General features: G+C 36.5%; 1 protein-coding gene across 1 annotated transcript in view; it reads right to left on the reverse strand.

Annotated features, from left to right (window-relative positions):
• Positions 1–22,722, reverse strand: part of LOC132556538 (dedicator of cytokinesis protein 1-like) — a 90,235-nt gene that overhangs the window by 14,408 nt on the left and 53,105 nt on the right. The window contains exons 30-48 of the mRNA XM_060220951.1: positions 19,370–19,563; positions 16,343–16,415; positions 16,055–16,155; positions 15,639–15,697; positions 15,235–15,306; positions 15,011–15,111; positions 12,695–12,780; positions 11,941–12,229; positions 11,280–11,399; positions 9,848–9,937; positions 9,436–9,627; positions 8,833–8,887; positions 8,533–8,614; positions 6,523–6,595; positions 6,224–6,310; positions 5,756–5,929; positions 5,438–5,518; positions 4,632–4,763; positions 4,325–4,422 (exon numbers count right to left, since the gene is read on the reverse strand). Coding sequence (XP_060076934.1) covers positions 4,325–4,422; positions 4,632–4,763; positions 5,438–5,518; positions 5,756–5,929; positions 6,224–6,310; positions 6,523–6,595; positions 8,533–8,614; positions 8,833–8,887; positions 9,436–9,627; positions 9,848–9,937; positions 11,280–11,399; positions 11,941–12,229; positions 12,695–12,780; positions 15,011–15,111; positions 15,235–15,306; positions 15,639–15,697; positions 16,055–16,155; positions 16,343–16,415; positions 19,370–19,563 — 2,159 coding nt within the window. The remainder of the gene's footprint in view (positions 1–4,324; positions 4,423–4,631; positions 4,764–5,437; positions 5,519–5,755; positions 5,930–6,223; positions 6,311–6,522; positions 6,596–8,532; positions 8,615–8,832; positions 8,888–9,435; positions 9,628–9,847; positions 9,938–11,279; positions 11,400–11,940; positions 12,230–12,694; positions 12,781–15,010; positions 15,112–15,234; positions 15,307–15,638; positions 15,698–16,054; positions 16,156–16,342; positions 16,416–19,369; positions 19,564–22,722) is intronic.

Below are 22,722 nucleotides of genomic sequence, written 5' to 3' on the forward strand. Positions count from 1 at the left end.
CTGTTACTAGCAACTAAATCTGAAAATTCTCTAATTTGAACATCACTGCAGATTTGAGGGATTCTATGTACCTGAATTTGTTACTGCTGGAACCAAATGTTTTGATTAGTTACGATAAAATTTCAGATAGCCGAGTCTGGGTTACACAAAAGCTTGGATGAGTTTGAAAGATGTCTATAAGATCAACACCATTCTGCTGTTCCCGATTTTTATATCATTATAAAAGCAGAGATACACATCCCTATTGGAACATGAAAAGATATCAATACAAAAGCATGTTAGAAGCCGTATTTTTTTGTTGTTGTCTGATGTTACCTCCGTCAATCAGACAAAGCAACATTTTTTAATCAGATAAATCGATGTAACTTAACCAATAATTATCTTGTAGGTTTTGTTACAAGAATATTATCTAAAGTATATAGGTATGTGGTTAGATATAAGCTGGTCCTCCAAAACCATCATTTTCTATACCTGAAATGAAACTGGTGGCTTTCATTGTCATGCAATAAGATATTCAAGGTTTACCAACAAAAAAAAGAACCAGCTTTTGAATTAAAACTCCTAGAAGAATCCCTATTCATAACCTTCCATACTTTTATTTGGATTTTCAACTAAAAAAGGATTACTGTTGAAATTTTATCTCTAATAATAGAAAAGAAAAATAAAAGTCAAGAAAATGAAGATAGAAATACCTCCTTCCCACAAATGAATTGATGATTTTCAATTAATTTGAATTTGGTGACCTTGACTTTAGAATCATGACACTTATCCAAGGTCATTTCACACTTAGCCTTGGTATCAGCTTTAATGGAATTTCTGAACAAATGAAATTGCTAAAGAATGATAGCATTTATTTGAATGAGATGTGATATGACTGGATGAGATATATGACTGGATGAGACAACACAAATGCAGGCAACCTTTACTTTCTCATAAAATTGCTTGGGCATTAAATAAAAAATCCCACCATTTTTGTCAGAATCTCCCACAAAAGCTACTACATGTATATTTTAGAACTGGAAAGAGAAAAATCAGGAATCATTCTGGGGCAAGATTTTGAAATTTTTACCCACAATTTGTTGAAAATCTCTTTGAAATTTTCAAAATGTGCAATATTAGATAGGAAAATCCCATCCACTTCTCTAAAACCTTAAAATTCAGCCATAACAATAACGACCCATTATATTCCTTGTAACATCTGTATAGCTTGATGGATGTTATACCATGCCATAACTATCACAGAATCTAAGACAGAGAGGAGAAAGATCAGGTGTCAGAACCCTTGTACCAGACAGAGAATGAGAAGAGAAATAAAGGAATAAGTCAAACATCAATCTATAGAAACTCAAATAGACAAAGGCTGTAACGCAGCTACACACTAACAAGGTCCTTGCATACTCTGGTAGCCCAGTGTGAAACATCTAGAAACATATACATACACACTATCAGACACAGCAGGAAAGCTCTAGTTATATAGTATATATCAGTTACAACATACAAACACAGACAATACAACAAAAATGTAGATCAGTAAAAACAAACTGTAATGATAATTTCATGTAAGTCCTGCTCCACCAACTACTTCTATAAAAGTTCAGGAGGGGTTTGGTGGATTAAGCCACAAGCCACGAGTTAAAGATTCACAGAAATGTCATTGGCTTGGTCTGAAATATTTCCACAATCCTGCTTTTGCCATTGAAAACTGACTTATAAATTCACAGAAATGTCATAGGCTTGGTCTGAAATATTTCCACAATCCAGCTTTTGCCATTGAATTTGGCTTGGTCTGAAATATTTCCACAATCCAGCTTTTGCCATTGAATTTGGCTTGGTCTGAAATATTTCCACAATCCAGCTTTTGCCATTGAATTATAAATTCACAGAAATGTCATTGGCTTGGTCTGAAATATTTCCACAATCCTGCTTTTGCCATTGAAAACTGACTTATAAATTCACAGAAATGTCCTAGGCTTGGTCTGAAATATTTCCACAATCCAGCTTTTGCCATTGAAAACTGACTTATAAATTCACAGAAATGTCATTGGCTTGGTCTGAAATATTTCCACAATCCAGCTTTTGCCATTGAAAACTGACTTATAAATTCACAGAAATGTAATAGGCTTGGTCTGAAATATTTCCTACTATCTGATTCTAGCCAAGTAAAATCAAATTTACAATCGCTAATTTCTATCACATAATCCAGGATCAGTCAATGAAAATTGAGTAATTAATCTATTTGAATTTCCCAGCCCTAGGGATAGAAGCTTGGAGATTGTTGGTGGAGCAGACAAAAACATAATGACATTTGATATTACACATAAAGACACTGAAAGCATGTCTAATCTACATTATACTCCTGGTATAGACAAAGCAGTAGTGTCAGGTTACCTTCTGTAGTACACCGGCTGTTTGCTGTAATTTACAGTCATGCATACATTATACATTGAAACAGAAAGTAATAACCACTGTTTGATTAAGTAGCATTCTTTATGTAAGTTACATGGAAATAAAAAAGACAAAAAGTACAATTTATTCTGTTACAACAACATTATGATACCTTTTATGGTATGTTTGATATATTGTGGTAGCTAATCAATGAATGATTCTTCACAAAGGAAAACATGAAATGAAAATACACAAACACATTGATTGACCGATAGATCTTTCTATAGCATTTAATGGGCTCACAAATCTGCTCGACGACACACAAGAGGACAAAAAGGCCTCGTGTCTTGAATTTTTCTTGTAGGAAGTCATCTTCAGAAATCAGTGATTATACAAAGTATGTGGTCTCTAATCTCTATTGGCAGTATTCCAACAATGTATTCAACTTATAATTTATAATCATGGTTTTTTCTGAAGTGCAGATTGACCAATAAAACTTGGTGTTATTTTTATACAGATGTTAATATCATATGAAATCCTGCTATTAGTAAGATGAACAATTGGATGACAGTGTTGCACAGGCTTATTAGTGGCATCTGATTAATGTAGATGATAAAAAAGAAGGAAAAAAAGAAATATTAAAGTAAAACAAAATGAGCAAGGATTCATCACAAAGATATAAATGTACCACTCTATTCCATTATCACACTAACATTTCACTTCCAGAGTCTAGTTAGACATACAGGGTTGGAGAAGAAATTTCTTGTGTACAAGCAAAGGATTTTATTATTTGTAAAATGGGACATGTGACCCTTAAGATAAGACATAAGACCAAGGTTACCAATTTATACTATCAATATAAAATAGATCTGTTGACTAAAGAAGTCATGAGATATCTTGAATACAAGATTCTACCCAAACTAAATGTGAACTCCCAGGCTCTCAAATAAGCATAAACTTCCTGACCCTTCAACATTGGGAACTTCCCACGCCTTCAACTATGTGGAAACTTTCCACTTCTCAAATTAGTGGAACTTCATCCAATCACTTCAGTGGAAACTTCCCCATCTCTTCAATTTAGTGGAAACTTTCCATCCCTCAACTGAGTGGAGCTTTTCACTCCCTCAACTTAGTTGAAACTTTCCACCCCTGAACTGCGTAGGAATTTCCCTTCCCCTCAACTTGGTGAAGCTTTTCACTCCCTCAACTTGGTGGAAACTTTCCTTCCCCTCAACTTGGTGAAGCTTTTCATTCCCTTAACTGAGTGGAAACTTTCCTTCCCCTCAACTTGGTGAAGCTTTTCACTCCCTCAACTTGGTGGAAACTTTCCTTCCCCTCAACTTGGTGAAGCTTTTCACTCCCTTAACTGAGTGGAAACTTTCCAACCCTTAACTGAGTGGGAACTTCCTGTCCTGTCTGTTTAGTGGGGTAATCATTTACCATACAAGATCAAGATCAAGCCTCACTTAACCGACTCAGACTGACTGCTGTTTACATGACCTAACTAGTAATTGGTATACTCACTCTGAGGGAACTGTGAAGGCCTCACTTAACCGACTCAGACTGACTGCTGTATACATGACCTAACTAGTAATTGGTATACTCACTCTGAGGGAACTGTGAAGGCCTCACTTAACCGACTCACACTGACTGCTGTTTACATGACCTAACTAGTAATCGGTATACTCACTCTGAGGGAACTGTGAAGGCCTCACTTAACCGACTCAGACTGACTGCTGTTTACATGACCTAACTAGTAATCGGTATACTCACTCTGAGGGAACTGTGAAGGCCTCACTTAACCAACTCACACTGACTGCTGTTTACATGACCTAACTAGTAATTGGTATACTCACTCTGAGGGTACTGTAAAGGCCTCACTTAACCGACTCAGACTGACTGCTGTTTACATGACCTAACTAGTAATTGGCATACTCACTCTGAGGGAACTGTAAAGGCCTCACTTAACCGACTCAGACTGACTGCAGACATGGACTTGTATCTCTTCAGTGTGTTCATGTAGGCACTGTCAGGGGGCTGTAACAGAAATGTCAATTTGATAAAATCTTCACTACTGTGGTAGTACAAATCTCCAAAGGAATAATACCTGTATAAGTTATTTTTTATATTGTAAATTATTAGCATACTGCACTACAGAAATGATATAGAATTTTAAAATTATCCAATCAGAATGGTTTACACAACTCCCAGTAACTCGTCTGACCTTCAGTATTCAATCTACTCACCTTGAGACTGTACTCCTGTTTGATCAGATTACACATCTCCTCAAACCTCTGCTCCATGTGATGATGGAAAGGTTTTAAGTCATCTGTTACTTTTTTCTTGTGGATGTTTAAGGCCTCTCGCAGAAGGATCATCTGGAAATATAAAAAAACACAATCTTTTTCTGATGTTATTTACTTAACAACTGAAGTAACAAGCCTGATGCTTAGTATTCATCCATTGTACTCAAACTGTGATTTAAAAAAATTAGAATTAAGTTTGTGTGCTTATGTAAAGTTCAAACATGATTTTGACTCTTCAAAAGAAACTGAAAGTCAACTATAAAGTAATGAGTGAGTTGTGCGGCAATTTACAGTAAAACTTGTTTACTGACTGCTTAAATTGGTATGATTTAAATGGCAATCACATTTTTGTGAAAAATATTAAATGCACACTAAACCTAGTGGCTAACATTTCTGTAACATTTCTGTGAAGTTTCATTGAAATTGTACCACAAGTTAGGAGTGGCCTGGACAACCTTTTGTATGAAAATCTGTTTTTAGTGATCGATTACCATGGCAACCTTTCCAAAGTAAGTAGTAAACACACCATCACCTTATGTATTGCTTAAATTCCCTGTGATTTGTTTATTAGTATAAACAAATATACTCCAGACAAACTTCCAACCACAGACAGAGAGTTGAACAGACAGATACTTTGCTTGTAGAATTATGCTCCCATCAAATTTTGTTGTAGGAAATTAAAATTATTTCAGTACAAATATGTTTTAAGATTTAGACTCTGCTTTAGAGCATGTGCAGTACTGTACCTGGTTACGTGTTAAATCTTTAAGTTTGATAACCAGATTCATGTCCTTTTCTGAATCGCCATAGTCCTCTGAGTAGAAGATCTGAAACAGTTCAGTTTATAAAAGAAATCTGATTTGTTGTTTAAGTGAGAGAATCTTCTATGCTTATCTCGTAATGATGAAACACTATTACATCTAAGGAGTACTTTGTAACTAGAAGCAGATGTACATTGTTCAGAGAAACAACTTTACCATGTAACAAGTGTGATGGGAAATGTCAAGTTCCCTTCACATGATCAATATCTGTCACTAGACTTTGGCCGCGGTCAATAATCTTACCTTATAGTTGGTGATTCCTCCATTGACCGAGGCATCCACTACACCATTGAGTACCATACCAAGACTGGACACACTTTGACCGGAGTCTGCTGTGTGCTGCTCTATGAGGAGGTTTATCTTTTTATTGGTAGCATCCAGTGTCTCTATGGCATTCTCCAAGGGACTCACCTGGTACTAATACCACACAAACACACATCAGAACTATAGAAACATACATCAGTAATATAATTGCCATGTAAACACACATCTGTACTGTTACCATAGAAACATACATCAGCATTGTTAACATAGAAACACACACCAGTACTGTTACCATAGAAACACACATCATTACTGTTACCATAGAAACACATCAGACATCTCAATTGAAGCAGGGCTCAGAGTACATTTTTATCATACTTAATGACAACAGATTTATTGGAAACCCAGCCATCACTGTCAACAGAAGAAACCTATTGTAAGACATACTGTGGTGGTTGAGATGACGGGAAACCAACATAATATCCCCGGTAGTGAGTAAGAGGAAACCATTGTTGTCCGTTCCAGCCACATTTTCTGTTAAAAGAAAGAGAATACATTGCTAACCAACAAAGAACAACAATATATTCTAATTTTCTGTTGAATTTTCGATTGAAAGGAATACAAATAGATACATAGACAATTTGATAATGTCTCAACTTTAATAGTTAACATGGAGTATTAAAACAAACAATGATATCTTAACTTTAATAGTTAACATGGAGTATTAAAAGAATCTGGTTACTCACGGTGATATCACTGTTACTCTCATCCATCCGCCGTGAATATGTGAATTTATTGACTTCATTGACATTGTAATACCTGAAAAAAAAAAAAAAAATGATGATGATAGAACATAAAAAAACAAATATGAATTGGTTTGCCACCATCACCATAGTAATTACTCACAGGGTATTGAAATTTATGCTGTTCCACATTTAGAATTTCATACTCACGTACTGCCAAGCAATATTTGAAAAAGTAAATCCATTATCTAGTTACTTTCTTTTAGTACACGATTTTACTAAACATAAGCTGCTTTAGTGAAAGAAGTTGAAATAGTCAGAACCAATGGAACGGCTGCACATAATAGCAAATACAGACCCATACAGATCGCAAATGGGACTGCCAAAACTGGTTGAAAACTTCTCCAAGAAAATAAATTTCAGGAACTGATTAGATAGTAAATACAGGTGAAAACTGACAACACATCTAGAAATTTCCTACATCCTGTATTGGTACATTCCATGCTTCCTGGACCATTCCAACTATAGGTTAAATGGCAGCATCTCTAGTTACTCCCCTTTAGTAAGCACAGGTACTTCCCCTCACCATAAATAATGATACAGGTTGTGTAGTTACTTCCCTTTAGTTAGCACAGTTACTTCCCCTAACCATAAATAATGACTTATGTTGTGTAGTTACTTCCCTTTAGTTAGCACAGGTACTTCCCCTAACCATAAATAATGATATAGGTTGTGTAGTTACTTCCCTTTAGTTAGCACAGTTACTTCCCCTAACCATAAATAATGTCTTATGTTGTGTAGTTACTTCCCTTTAGTTAGCACAGTTACTTCCCCTAACCATAAATAATGTCTTATGTTGTGTAGTACTTCCCTTTAGTTAGCACAGTTACTTCCCTTTACCATAAATAATGACTTATGTTGTGTAGTTACTTCCCTTTAGTTAGCACAGTTACTTCCCTTTACCATAAATATTGACAGTTAATAATGATATAGGTTGTGTAGTTACTTCCCTTTAGTTAGCACAGTTACTTCCCCTAACCATAAATAATGACTTATGTTGTGTAGTTACTTCCCTTTAGTTAGCACAGGTACTTCCCCTAACCATAAATAATGATATAGGTTGTGTAGTTACTTCCCTTTAGTTAGCACAGTTACTTCCCCTAACCATAAATAATGTCTTATGTTGTGTAGTTACTTCCCTTTAGTTAGCACAGTTACTTCCCCTAACCATAAATAATGTCTTATGTTGTGTAGTATTTCCCTTTAGTTAGCACAGTTACTTCCCTTTACCATAAATAATGACTTATGTTGTGTAGTTACTTCCCTTTAGTTAGCACAGGTACTTCCCCTAACCATAAATAATGATATAGGTTGTGTAGTTACTTCCCTTTAGTTAGCACAGTTACTTCCCCTAACCATAAATAATGACTTATGTTGTGTAGTTACTTCCCTTTAGTTAGCACATTTACTTCCCTTTACCATAAATAATGTCTTATGTTGTGTAGTATTTCCCTTTAGTTAGCACAGTTACTTCCCTTTACCATAAATAATGACTTATGTTGTGTAGTTACTTCCCTTTAGTTAGCACAGTTACTTCCCCTCACCATAAATAATGATACAGGTTGTGTAGTTACTTCCCTTTAGTTAGCACAGTTACTTCCCCTAACCATAAATAATGACTTATGTTGTGTAGTTACTTCCCTTTAGTTAGCACAACCATAAATAACTTATGTTGTGTTACTTCCCTTTAGTTAGCACCTAACCATAAATAATGATAATGGTTGTGTAGTTACTTCCCTTTAGTTAGCACAGTTACTTCCCTTTACCATAAATATTGACTTATGTTGTATAGTTACTTCCCTTTAGTTAGCACAAGTACTTTTCCTTACCATCAATAAAGACTTAACCTTGATAATTAACCTGTACCAATGCAACATGACAAATCCTTTCTTAAAATATGAAAAGAACAAATTTTATTTTTTTGGTTTTATGATGTTAATGTAAACAACTTACTTTAGAATGCGTTCGCTGACTGGTTTGTTGACAAATCTGTCCTGCAACTCCAGGACAGGGGTAACAGCATTGATCTGTAAATCTGGACAAATATCAAGGTCAACACTTCACAAAATATGTAGACTTCAATCAATTTAGGTCACCAACCCATGTACTTTACGGTCTGATTTACAGCAATGACTTAAGCTTTTCCATACTTAATTGTACAGTAAAATCCCCATTGCCTTCACTAGGTTATTAGGACTAGGGTTTATAACAAAATCTTCACAGGCTAGAACAGGGTAATAGACTAAAGGATACACTGTTTGTTAGACTCCATCATGTCCTGTGATGGTGGCGACAGGGACTTCAGTACCTGTAACAGTAAAGCATTGTACAACACAGTACAAAAAAAACCAAGGAAGTTCTAATACACTTGAGATGTAATACTTATGATTAACAAAAATAATCTGCAATGGTATAACGACAATGTACACAAAGTTTTCTTTTTCTCGAGAGTAGTGCGCAATTGTTAATAATTCCATGACCTCAAATGACCCTGAAACATCATGGAAATTATGACAGACACAAAAGAGTGATCCCTTACAATGGTGCAATTCTGAAAGTTATTGGTGTCACGAATCCTGAGTAAGGAAACCCAGATTTTTGAGCTGTTCAAATTGATAAGAAGGAGAATAGAGGTAACCCATCATTGTTTTAAAAATCACAGTGGTATATCATGATTACGCTATCACAAATATCTGTTTGACTGTTTCTGCTATGCATTGCCAGTAAAACTTAATTTATGACAGTATAATTATGATGCATATTGAAGCAAATTGTGTTATCCCATAAATATCACTACACTCAGGAACACTATGGGACAGAGAGTGTTGGGTAGTTGATATGAAGATAGAAACTTACCTCTGCATTTGGAAACATGCTAAGCATCCTGGCATTAAAGTCAGTAAGTCTCTCATACTCTTTGCCGCGGTAGATGAACACTTTGTTTTGTACAAATGCTGGAAATCCTCGACCAAAGTAGCCCACTCTGAAGTACTCAGGGTCTGCTCTTAGCTCCTTTATAATACAGCTGTATAGGTCTGCCTGTCTGCGCTGTTAACATAGAGAAATGACAAGTCCATAATAAGCTATTAAACAACCCATCTATGCACTATTTCGTAAAAAGATTACATCATTTGACTGTTTTAGACCAAACTAACTCTCTGTCTGGAGTTTTGCCCCCATCTTCCCTGGAATATTACACAGTAGGTACAATAGGTTTAGTGTTATTAGTGATAGATATCCTGCCATCAGGAGTGAAGGATTTACTTACCAGTATCACACTGAGCCTTTCATAGTCAAACAGCTCATTCTCATACAGGTGAACCAGTTCTTTACATAGTAGGATACCCTTCTCCCACATCTGTAACACAGGTATCACAGTCAACATCATAACTGGCAACTAGCAAAATGGTCAACAACGGTCAACAATTATAATGGTCAACAATGGTCATCAGTTACAACAGTCAACAACAGTCATCAGTTACAATGGTCAACAATGGTCATCAGTTACAAAGGTCAACAATGGTCATCAGTTACAATGGTCAACAACGGTCATCAGTTACAAAGGTCAACAATGGTCATCAGTTACAACGGTCAACAACAGTCAACAGTTACAAAGGTCAGCAGTTACAAAGGTAAACAATGGTCATCAGTTACAACGGTTAACAACAGTCATCAGTTACAACGGTCAACAATGGTCATCAGTTACAACGGTTAACAACAGTCATCAGTTACAACGGTCAACAATGGTCATCAGTTTCAACGGTCAACAACAGTCATCAGTTACAATGGTCAACAACGGTCATCAGTTACAAAGGTCAACAATGGTCATCAGTTACAAAGGTCAACAATGGTCATCAGTTACAAAGGTCAACAATGGTCAACAGTAACAATGGTCAACAACAGTCATCAGTTACAACGGTCAACAACAGTCATCAGTTACAAAGGTCAACAATGGTCAACAGTAACAATGGTCAACAAAGGTCAACAATTACAATGGTCAACAACAGTCAACAACGGTCAAGAGTTACAATGGTTAACAATGGTCAACAGTAGCAATGGGCAACAAAAGGCCAACAGCTGTAATGGTCAACAAAAGATTGAAAGAAACTGAATGCATTCTGACAGAGATGATCTAGAGACAAAATTAATGTTATGAAAACAACAAGGGGCAGTAACTCTTCCAAAAGTAAACTTCTGTGATAGTATTTCAGCCCATAAACTTGGACAGAAATGGGCTGAAAATTTAAGAGGGGATCTTTGGACAAGATTATTATTATGAAGACAAAAAGGGGCAATAACTCTTCAAAATAAAGTCAAATCACACTGCCCTTCAGGAAAATATAACTTCATGTCATTGTATTTAAAAGCCTATAAAGGTTCAAAGAAATCAGTTGAAAACTTAGAGATGAAATCTCCAGACAAGATTAACATTATGAAAACAACATGGGGCAGTCACTTTGCTGAATACAGTACATAAGTTGTCATTCAGTAAAACACTAATGTTATGGTGATTGTGCCTACCAAGTCTGAAAAAGATCAGTTGAAAACTGGAAGGCAATCTCTGGACATATAAAAGTTAACGATAGACAGACATCATACCATAATAAGTTCTTGTCAAAATTTTTGATGAGCTCAGGACAAAGATCTTAAAGTTACAAGTAACTGACCTTGGTGGTTTATTCCATGTAACACATACTGACCTTTCCTTTGTCAAAGAAGGAAATGATGTCATAGTACAGCTTCTCTTTGAGTCCACGGTGGGTGTGGGTGTTTGGGTACCAGTTACTCTGGAGCATCAGAGGTAGGTTATCGTCTGACCACTGTAATAATAATCAGTACCACTGTAGAATATTTACCGACAATTACCCTGGACTATCACAGTAAGGTCACCTGACCACTGTAACAGTAATCAGTACCACTGTAGAATATTTACTCTTCTTTGTCCACATCTGTGCACTCTCTACTTCCCCCCCACATTAATACATGTATGAACCTCTCAACATCTCCAGCATTCATACACACCTATATCATCTCTATATTTTTCCTACATTGATACACAGCTGAAAATCCTCTTTACTTTTCCCATGTTCCTATACACCTGTAGAACCTCTCTATTCTTTTAGAATCAACTCACACAACTTGAGAGCTTTTCCATCCATTCCACATTCGCCCACACACCTGTATAGCCTCTATACTCTTCCCACATCCACTAACACCTATAGATTCTTTTCTAATCTTCCCTCATCTACATACACCTATAAAATCTCCCCCCCCCTCTTTCCACATCCACACAAACCTGAAGGGCTTTTTCTGCCCTTCCCACATCCACCTACACACTACTCCTCTCACATCCATGCATACCTGGAGAAGGTTGACATGTAACTGGAGTGTGTTAGCTGCCTCAGTATAGTTGTCACACTCGATGTGAAGATCACATAGCTTGTACAGGTAACGGATGTACATCTCCTGACGATCAATGTCATGGTAGAAGTTGAGCAAGTTCACTATACAGTTCATTCTGTGTTCCTTACTCTCATACTGAATGATCTTACGATACTCCAGAAGGCGCTGCAGTAGTCGCTTTATCATATCCACAAAGGCCAGACCTTGACTACGCATTGCATCATTACCATTGCACATTCGATGTAATCTTGAAAAAGTACAAACACATACAATATATTTAAGTAACAAAAGTCCTACAGTGTTGCTATGGATACCCGAACCATAATGTCTTACAGTGTTGCTATGGATACACAAACCATAATGTCTTACAGTGTTGCTATGGATACACAAGCCATAATTTCTTACAGTGTTGTTATGGATACAGAAACCATATTGTCCTACAGTGTTGCTATGGATACACAAACCATAATGTCTTACAGTGTTGCTATGGATACACAAACCATATTGTCCTACAGTGTTACTATTGACACACAAACCATAATGTCTTACAGTCTTGCTATGGACACACAACTCATAATGTCTTACAGTCTTGCTATGGACACACAAACCATGTACAGTGTTGCTATGGACACACAGACCATAATGTCTTACAGTGTTGCTATGGATACACAAGTCATAAAATCCTAGTATCAACACATAGCTGGGTACTTACATATCATACATGAGATCCATGTACTCCTCATCACCATAGCCTCCCTCCACCAGGGCATCTAGTTTCATGATGAGCTCGTTTTCTGTCTGTAGGTAAAGAAATCAGAGATCAAACAGATCAATAATCAGTACAAACAACTGAAACAAACAGATGGATAGTTACTGTCTATGGAAATATAGTGGGTCAGTCATACATACAGGGGTGAAACAAAACAGAGACTAGCTATTAATCTCACAACCCTTTATGTCTCTGGTGACCTAAATTAAGTAACCAAATTAATTGTGTTAGATTCCTAAAGGAGGTAGTCCTTTTAAATATCCATCTCTAGATACCATCCCACTGAACACAACTGATAATATACTTGTAATAAAAATTGTCTTCTTTGGGTGTTCAAACACACACAACAATAATGTTGGCAGCCAAATTACAAAATCTGACACTATATAAATATAGACTATCACTATGTGACATAAATGGTCAAATACCTGTGAAGTCTCTCACCTGGTCAAAAGATCTGTGTAGTCTCTCACTTAGTCAAACATCTGTATAATCTCTCACCTGGTCAAACATCTGTATACTCTCTCACCTGGTCAAACATCTCTTAAGTCTCTCACCTGGTCAAACATCTGTATAGTTTCTAACCCGGTCAAACGTCTCTTAAGTCTCTCACCTGGTCAAACATCTGTATAGTTTCTAACCTGGTCAAACATCTGTATACTCTCTCACCTGGTCAAACATCTGTATACTCTCTCACCTGGTCAAACATCTGTATACTCTCTCACCTGGTCAAACATCTCTTAAGTCTCTCACCTTGTCAAACATCTGTATAATTTCTCACCTGGTCAAACATCTGTATACTCTCTCACCTGGTCAAACATCTCTTAAGTCTCTCACCTTGTCAAACATCTGTATAATTTCTCACCTGGTCAAACATCTGTATACTCTCTCACCTGGTCAAACATCTGTATAGTTTCTAACCTGGTCAAACATCTGTATACTCTCTCACCTGGTCAAACATCTGTATAGTTTCTAACCTGGTCAAACATCTGTATACTCTCTCACCTTGTCAAACATCTGTATACTATCTCACCTGGTCAAACATCTGTATAGTTTCTAACCTGGTCAAACATCTGTATACTCTCTCACCTGGTCAAACATCTGTATACTCTCTCACCTGGTCAAACATCTCTTAAGTCTCTCACCTGGTCAAACATCTGTATACTCTCTCACCTGGTCAAACATCTGTATAGTTTCTAACCTGGTCAAACATCTGTATAGTTTCTAACCTGGTCAAACATCTCTTAAGTCTCTCACCTGGTCAAACATCTGTATACTCTCTCACCTGGTCAAACATCTCTTAAGTCTCTCACCTGGTCAAACATCTGTATACTCTCTCACCTGGTCAAACATCTGTATACTCTCTCACCTGGTCAAACATCTGTATAGTTTCTAACCTGGTCAAACATCTCTTAAGTCTCTCACCTGGTCAAACATCTGTATACTCTCTCACCTGGTCAAACATCTCTTAAGTCTCTCACCTGGTCAAACATCTGTATACTCTCTCACCTGGTCAAACATCTGTATACTCTCTCACCTGGTCAAACATCTGTATAGTTTCTAACCTGGTCAAACATCTGTATACTCTCTCACCTGGTCAAATATCTGTATACTCTCTCACCTGGTCAAACATCTGTATAGTTTCTAACCTGGTCAAACATCTGTATACTGTCTCACCTGGTCAAACATCTGTATAGTTTCTAACCTGGTCAAACATCTCTTAAGTCTCTCACCTGGTCAAACATCTGTATACTCTCTCACCTGGTCAAACATCTGTATACTCTCTCACCTGGTCAAACATCTGTATAGTTTCTAACCTGGTCAAACATCGGTATACTCTCTCACCAGGTCATACATCTGCATAGTTTCTAACCTGGTCAAACATCTGTATACTCTCTCACCTGGTCAAACATCTGTATAGTTTCTCACCTGGTCAAACATCTGTATACTCTCTCACCTGGTCAAACATCTGTATAGTTTCTCACCTGGTCAAACATCTGTATACTCTCTCACCTGGTCAAACATCTCTTAAGTCTCTCACCTTGTCAAACATCTGTATAATTTCTCACCTGGTCAAACATCTGTATACTCTCTCACCTGATCAAACATCTGTATACTCTCTCACCTGGTCAAACATCTGTATAGTTTCTAACCTGGTCAAACATCTGTATACTTTCTAACCCGGTCAAACATCTCTTAAGTCTCTCACCTGGTCAAACATCTGTATAGTCTCTCTCAAACATCTTTACAGTTTCTCACCTGGTCAAAGTTTCCTTTGATTTTTCTTGTGACTGGATCAACTTGTGTAAACTCACACTGCATCATGTCAAAGAAGATAGGAATAGTGGCTTTCCTTAGTTCTGAAAAATAAAATAACTGTCACAACAAAAGGAAAACAAATTAAAAACAAAAACAAAATAAAATATTTATATTGTATGCTGAAAACTTGTGAATGTTGGTGTGATAAGTCAGAGAGGAGTTACCTAGTTCTGGCACCAATGTCATTTCAAGGATAGGCTCCACTAAAGTAGGTATGAAGTACTTCTTGTTAACACCTGGAAAAAAAATGTTTCCTGATATAGCTTACCAACCACAATGTGAGTATTAATCAATATTTACCCTTGGTGATGAGACAAAAGTATACATACAGCCTTGTCATTAATTACTTGTAATGGTTGTAAAAATTTACATCCCTAAATTTTTAAAATGTTTACATCTGATATTAAAGTGATTTACATGTAAAGACACATGTAAGATATCTTGATGTGATGTTACATATATGTTTTTGCAAACAGTAGATAACAAATATCAATTCAATAATTTGTTCTTGAAAACTATTACAGCAAGAAGCTAAGTAGCTTGGAAACCAAAGTAACCATTCACTCACCTAATCTTGACCACATCTGGCGTATTTCAAATCCCATTTCACGCCGCATGTCACTGTACCTACAGAAAGTAGCATTAACATGTAAAAAGTCTTAAAGATTCAAATGTGTGCTTTAATAATCAGTCATTGTTTTGTCAGAACCAGCTCTTAGGGCCATGTACATACACTATATACATTACCCACTGATTGTACATAAAGGCCGGATATTCCTGACTTTAATTATAAAATTTGACTAAGAACATTTTTTTCCAGAACATTTCAGGAAAGTTTTGCAAGTCTGACTTTGGAATGGATTTAAGATGAAATCGCAATGACTAACACAAACAAAATGTAACAAGTTTTACAACTGAGAAATTCCTCTACACAATCACAAATATTTACAACCTGTGACATATCTGACCTTCCAATGTACTGACCTTGACACAATTTTGTTACGTTTGGACACTGAGAACTGCTCTAGCTGTAGCGGACGCTGCGTAAGGAAGGCTATTGCACAATGGAAGAAACAGCTCCACAGCTGAAAAATAGACGGTATTGACTTTAAACTGTTAAAAGAAACTACGAAAATTACACACACTGGGTTTAAAACTTAGCTTTGGACTGTCAAGATTTAAGTCAATTTTCTTGCAAATGAAAAATACCCAGCAAATGGCAATGATCAATTATGAATTAAGACATTAATACACTCTTGCAGATGAAATTACCTGTTCCTCGAATGATGTAGTAAATTTCTCACAGATTGTCTGGGCGAAGAACCTCAAGGCTCGGATAATGATGCTGTCAAATATATCACAAAAAGGAAATAAAAACTGATGTTTTTAACCATAATATAATAAAAGAACAAATTACATCAATAATAACATGTTATATATAATGAACAAAGCACTATCAATAGTAATCTCATTTCCTGTTACACTATCACCAGTAATCTGTTTTCCTGTTACACTATCACCAGTAATCTGTTTCCTGTTGTGCTATCACCATTAACCTGTTTTCCTGTTTCACTATCACCAGTAATCTGTTTCCTGTTACACTATCACCAGTAATCTGTTTTCCTGTTACAATATCACCAGTAATCTGTTTTCCTGTTACACTATCACCAGTAATCTGTTTTCCTGTTACAATATCACCAGTAATCTGTTTCCTGTTGTGCTATCACCATTAACCTGTTTTCCTGTTTCACTATCACCAGTAATCTGTTTCCTGTTGTGCTATCACCATTAACCTGTTTTCCTGTTTCACTATCACCAGTAACCTGTTTCCTGTTACACTATCACCAGTAATCTGTTTCCTGTTACACTATCACCAGTAATCTGTTTTCCTGTTACAATATCACCAGTAATCTGTTTTCCTGTTACCTGTTTCACTATCACCAGTAATCTGTTTCCTGTTACACTATCACCAGTAATCTGTTTCCTGTTACACTATCACCAGTAATCTGTTTCCTGTTACACTATCACCAGTAATCTGTTTTCCTGTTACACTATCACCAGTAATTTGTTTCCTGTTACACTATCACCAGTAACCTGTTTCCTGTTACACTATCACCAGTAATCTGTTTCCTGTTACACTATCACCAGTAACCTGTTTTCCTGTTTCACTATCACCAGTAATCTGTTTTCCTGTTACACTATCACCAGTAATCTGTTTCCTGTTACACTATCACCAGTCATCTGTTTCCTGTTACACTATCACCAGTTATCTGTTTCCTGTTACACTATCACCAGTAATCTGTTTCCTGTTGTGCTATCACCAGTAACCTGTTTTCCTGTTTCACTATCACCAGTAACCTGTTTTCCTGTTTCATTATCACCAGTAATCTGTTTTCCTGTTACACTATCACCAGTAATCTGTTTCCTGTAACGCTATCACCAGTAATCTGTTTCCTGTAACGCTATCACCAGTAATCTGTTTCCTGTAACGCTATCACCAGTCATTTGTTTCCTGTTGTGCTATCACCAGTAACCTGTTTTCCTGTTACACTATCACCAGTCATCTGTTTCCTGTTACACTATCACCAGTAATCTGTTTTCCTGTTACACTATCACCAGTAATCTGTTTCCTGTAACGCTATCACCAGTAATCTGTTTCCTGTAACGCTATCACCAGTCATCTGTTTTCCTGTTTCACTATCACCAGTAATCTGTTTCCTGTAACGCTATCACCAGTCATCTGTTTCCTGTTGTGCTATCACCAGTAACCTGTTTTCCTGTTACACTATCACCAGTAATCTGTTTTCCTGTTACACTATCACCAGTAATCTGTTTCCTGTAACGCTATCACCAGTAATCTGTTTCCTGTAATGCTATCACCAGTCATCTGTTTTCCTGTTTCACTATCACCAGTAATCTGTTTCCTGTTACACTATCACCAGTTATCTGTTTTCCTGTTACACTATCACCAGTAATCTGTTTCCTGTTACACTATCAACAGTAATCTGTTTTCCTGTTACGCTATCACCAGTCATCTGTTTCCTGTTACACTTTCACCAGTAATCTGTTTCCTGTTTCACTATCACCAGTAATCTGTTTCCTGTTACACTTTCACCAGTAATCTGTTTCCTGTTTCACTATCACCAGTAATCTGTTTCCTGTTACACTATCACCAGTAATCTGTTTCCTGTTACACTATCACCAGTCATCTGTTTCCTGTTACACTATCACCAGTCATCTGTTTCCTGTTACACTATCACCAGTCATCTGTTTCCTGTTACACTATCACCAGTCATCTGTTTCCTGTTACACTATCACCAGTCATCTGTTTTCCTGTTACACTATCACCAGTAATCTGTTTCCTGTTGTGCTATCACCAGTAATCTGTTTTCCTGTTTCATTATCACCAGTAATCTGTTTTCCTGTTTCACTATCACCAGTAATCTGTTTTCCTGTTACACTATCACCAGTAATCTGTTTCCTGTAACGCTATCACCAGTAATCTGTTTCCTGTAACGCTATCACCAGTAATCTGTTTCCTGTAACGCTATCACCAGTCATTTGTTTCCTGTTGTGCTATCACCAGTAACCTGTTTTCCTGTTACACTATCACCAGTCATCTGTGTCCTGTTACACTATCACCAGTAATCTGTTTTCCTGTTACACTATCACCAGTAATCTGTTTCCTGTAATGCTATCACCAGTAATCTGTTTCCTGTAACGCTATCACCAGTCATCTGTTTCCTGTTGTGCTATCACCAGTAACCTGTTTTCCTGTTACACTATCACCAGTAATCTGTTTTCCTGTTACACTATCACCAGTAATCTGTTTCCTGTAACGCTATCACCAGTAATCTGTTTCCTGTAATGCTATCACCAGTCATCTGTTTTCCTGTTTCACTATCACCAGTAATCTGTTTCCTGTTACACTATCACCAGTTATCTGTTTTCCTGTTACACTATCACCAGTAATCTGTTTCCTGTTACACTATCAACAGTAATCTGTTTTCCTGTTACGCTATCACCAGTCATCTGTTTCCTGTTACACTATCACCAGTAATCTGTTTCCTGTTTCACTATCACCAGTAATCTGTTTCCTGTTACACTTTCACCAGTAATCTGTTTCCTGTTTCACTATCACCAGTAATCTGTTTCCTGTTACACTATCACCAGTCATCTGTTTTCCTGTTACACTATCACCAGTAATCTGTTTCCTGTTGTGCTATCACCAGTAATCTGTTTTCCTGTTTCATTATCACCAGTAATCTGTTTTAGTGTTATCAGCAGATATTTACTTACCTGTTCTGCAGCATGTTCATTGCCAGCCAGTCAGATGCAAATACGTTTTCTTTGATAAGGACTTGGAATAATGTAAGGATCTCCATCAGAAAGTCCTGGAGGTCGGTGAGGAAAGAAAACTCACGGATGTAGTTCAGGTAGTGGTTCTCCGTCATCTTTCTCAGTATGGACAATAGCACAGCCACACACCGACTCTGTTTGAATGATAGGACAGACAAATCAGGTAAAAGACAATACAGACAGACATATCACTCAGGCTATAGATAAACCGAACTGACAAGAAGACAGGACAGACAAACAAGAATATTAATATCAGGAAAGAGATACAGACCCTGCATTTGTGATCAGACATAAAGAAAAGGTACAAAAATAGGGGTTCCAATGGGGGAGATAAAGGAATCCTGAAGGAAGTATTTGGGGTCACAATGAGAGAGGTGAATGGTTCCTGAAAAAAATATAGGGGTCATAATAGGGGGGAACCAGAATAAAATATAGGAGTCACAATGAAAGAGGTTAAGGGTTCTTGAAGGAAGAACAGGTTTCCCAAAGGGGGAGGTGAAGGGATCCTGAAGGAAGTATACCATCCCATCATGGGAGGTGAAGGGATCTTAAAGGAAGGATAGGGTCAGTATGGGGAGATGAAGGATTCCTGAAGGATGTATAAGGTCCCAATGGGGAGGGAAGAGTTCCTGAAGGAAATATTGAGTCCCACAGGGGGAGGTAACTGGATCCTGAAGGAAGAATAGGGTCCCAAATGGGGAGGTGAAGGGATTTTGAAGGAAGTATAGGGTCTCAATTTGGGAGGTGAATGGGTGCTGAAAGGGGAAAATAAGAGTGTTAATGAAACTCTTATCTTCTTCACACATTAATATGTCCCCAAATTAAATTTTTTTTCTCAAGTTAATTTAGATGCCTGCAGTCAATGCAAGCACAAAAGTACATATTGTTGTGAGATCTTCTACACAACTTACAACTGATTAGCCCTAGCAAAAGACCTAGTCTCCATGGACTTGTATATATGTCCAAGATGGCATAACTAGACCTAACTATATATCCAAAAGCATTATCGGAGTTTTCTATCAGCTGTAACATACATACTTCACTTCTCCAGCAATAACTTCATGCCTGGTAATAAGTCAAAAATTATTGACTAATGTTATTTCAATATCCTGTGATACATCCGCCCTAATATAATAATGTTCTATAGAATTATAAACCAGGGTTATTCCAATTTCCTGTAATATATCTGCCCTAATATAATACTGTCCTGTAGAATTATAAACCAGGATTATTCCAATTTCCTGTGATACATCCGCCCTAATATAATAATGTTCTATAGAATTATAAACCAGGGTTATTCCAATTTCCTGTAATATATCTGCCCTAATATAATACTGTCCTGTAGAATTATAAACCAGGATTATTCCAATTTCCTGTGATACATCCGCCCTAATATAATAATGTTCTATAGAATTATAAACCAGGGTTATTCCAATTTCCTGTAATATATCTGCCCTAATATAATACTGTCCTGTAGAATTATAAACCAGGGTTATTCCATTGTCTTGTAATATGCCCGCCCTAATATAATACTGTCCTGTAGAATTATAAACCAGGGTTATTCCATTGTCTTGTAATATGCCCGCCCTAATATAATACTGTCCTGTAGAATTATAAACCAGGGTTATTCCATATGCCCGCCCTAATATAATACTGTCCTGTAGAATTATAAACCAGGGTTATTCCAATTTCCTGTAATATGCCCACCCTAATATAATACTGTCCTGTAGAATTATAAACCAGGGTTATTCCAATTTCCTGTAATATGCCCGCCCTAATATAATACTGTTCTGTAGAATTATAAATCAGGGTTATCCTGTAATATGCCTATCCAAAACTTCCAAACCAAAGTTACTTCATTATCCTAGTAATTATGCACTAAGAAGTTGGTACCTGGTCTTATGATGCAGTGTACATGTATTTAGTGCTGACATATATATATACCATCAATAGATTGTTACGTCAGGAGTACAGTGTTATAACTACACCTGACAATGAGCCACCTATTAAGATACATTAACTAGATCAACCAGTGTGTAAATTTTTAGAAATAAACCTGATTGAGTAATACATGATATGTCAACTAGAAATTTTCAAACAGTAAAACACTTCACTGAATGTTTGCTGGTGCTCTGTAAGATTAAACACTGTAATGTTTGATCTTAGTGTAAACAAAAACCACAACATGCATGCACAAAAACAATTACAACACCTTCCTAACTTTGATTCAAATGTTTTCTAATTTCTATCTTCTTTAGTGTTTTGATTATTGTAATAAATGAATGTTTTAACTGTAATGATCCTACACATCATCTAAAACATTACATGGTTTACATAAGCAGCCATAGTGTTACAACAATGATAACATGGACAGGAACTGTAAACACCAGAGACAAGCATGCATACCTGTCACACATACTTATATATCCCTGTACCCTTGACAATGCAAACACCCTAATACTTCTTGTCTTAATTCATCTCTGTCTGTGTGACCTTTAACCCTGATTGTCTTTACTTCTTATCACTCAATATGTGATGTTCAACCTTCATCCTTTTAACAAATAAACTGCCTGTTTGTTATCTCTGTTTCATCTATTTCACCTTAAACCTTATATAAAACAATACTTCTTGTGAATTATGAATACAAATTCAATATTTCATCAGTACCTTATACACCTTACTTATTCCTATTTCTTACCTCTAACTATTCCTTTTTACCTTCATCATTTTCACTTCTAACTATTTCTTTTGACCTCTACTTTTGACCTCTAACTATTTCTTTTGACCACTACTTTTGACCTCTAACTATTCCTTTTTGACCTCTAACTATTTCTTTTGACCTCTACTTTTGACCTCTAACTATTCCTTTTTACCTCTACTTTTTCACCTCTAACTATTTCTTTTGACCTCTACTTTTGACCTCTAACTATTCCTTTTTACTTCTACTTTTTCACCTCTAACTATTTCTTTTGACCTCTACTTTTGACCTCTAACTGTTCCTTTTGACCTCTACTTTTTCACCTCTAACTATTTCTTTTGACCTCTACTTTTGACCTCTAACTTTTCCTTTTTACCTCTACTTTTTCACCTCTAACTATTTCTTTTGACCTCTACTTTTGACCTCTATTCCTTTTGACCTCTACTTTTTCACCTCGAACTATTTCTTTTGACCTCTACTTTTGACCTCTATTCCTTTTTACCTCTACTTTTTCACCTCTAACTATTCCTTTTCACTTTTATTTTTTCACCTCTAACTATTTCGTTTTACCTCTATTTTTTCACTACCAACTATT

This window comes from Ylistrum balloti, unplaced genomic scaffold, assembly GCF_031769215.1.
Source record: "Ylistrum balloti isolate Yb309-2 unplaced genomic scaffold, AGI_CSIRO_Ybal_v1 Utg370574, whole genome shotgun sequence".
Taxonomy (NCBI): Eukaryota; Metazoa; Mollusca; class Bivalvia; order Pectinida; family Pectinidae; genus Ylistrum; species Ylistrum balloti.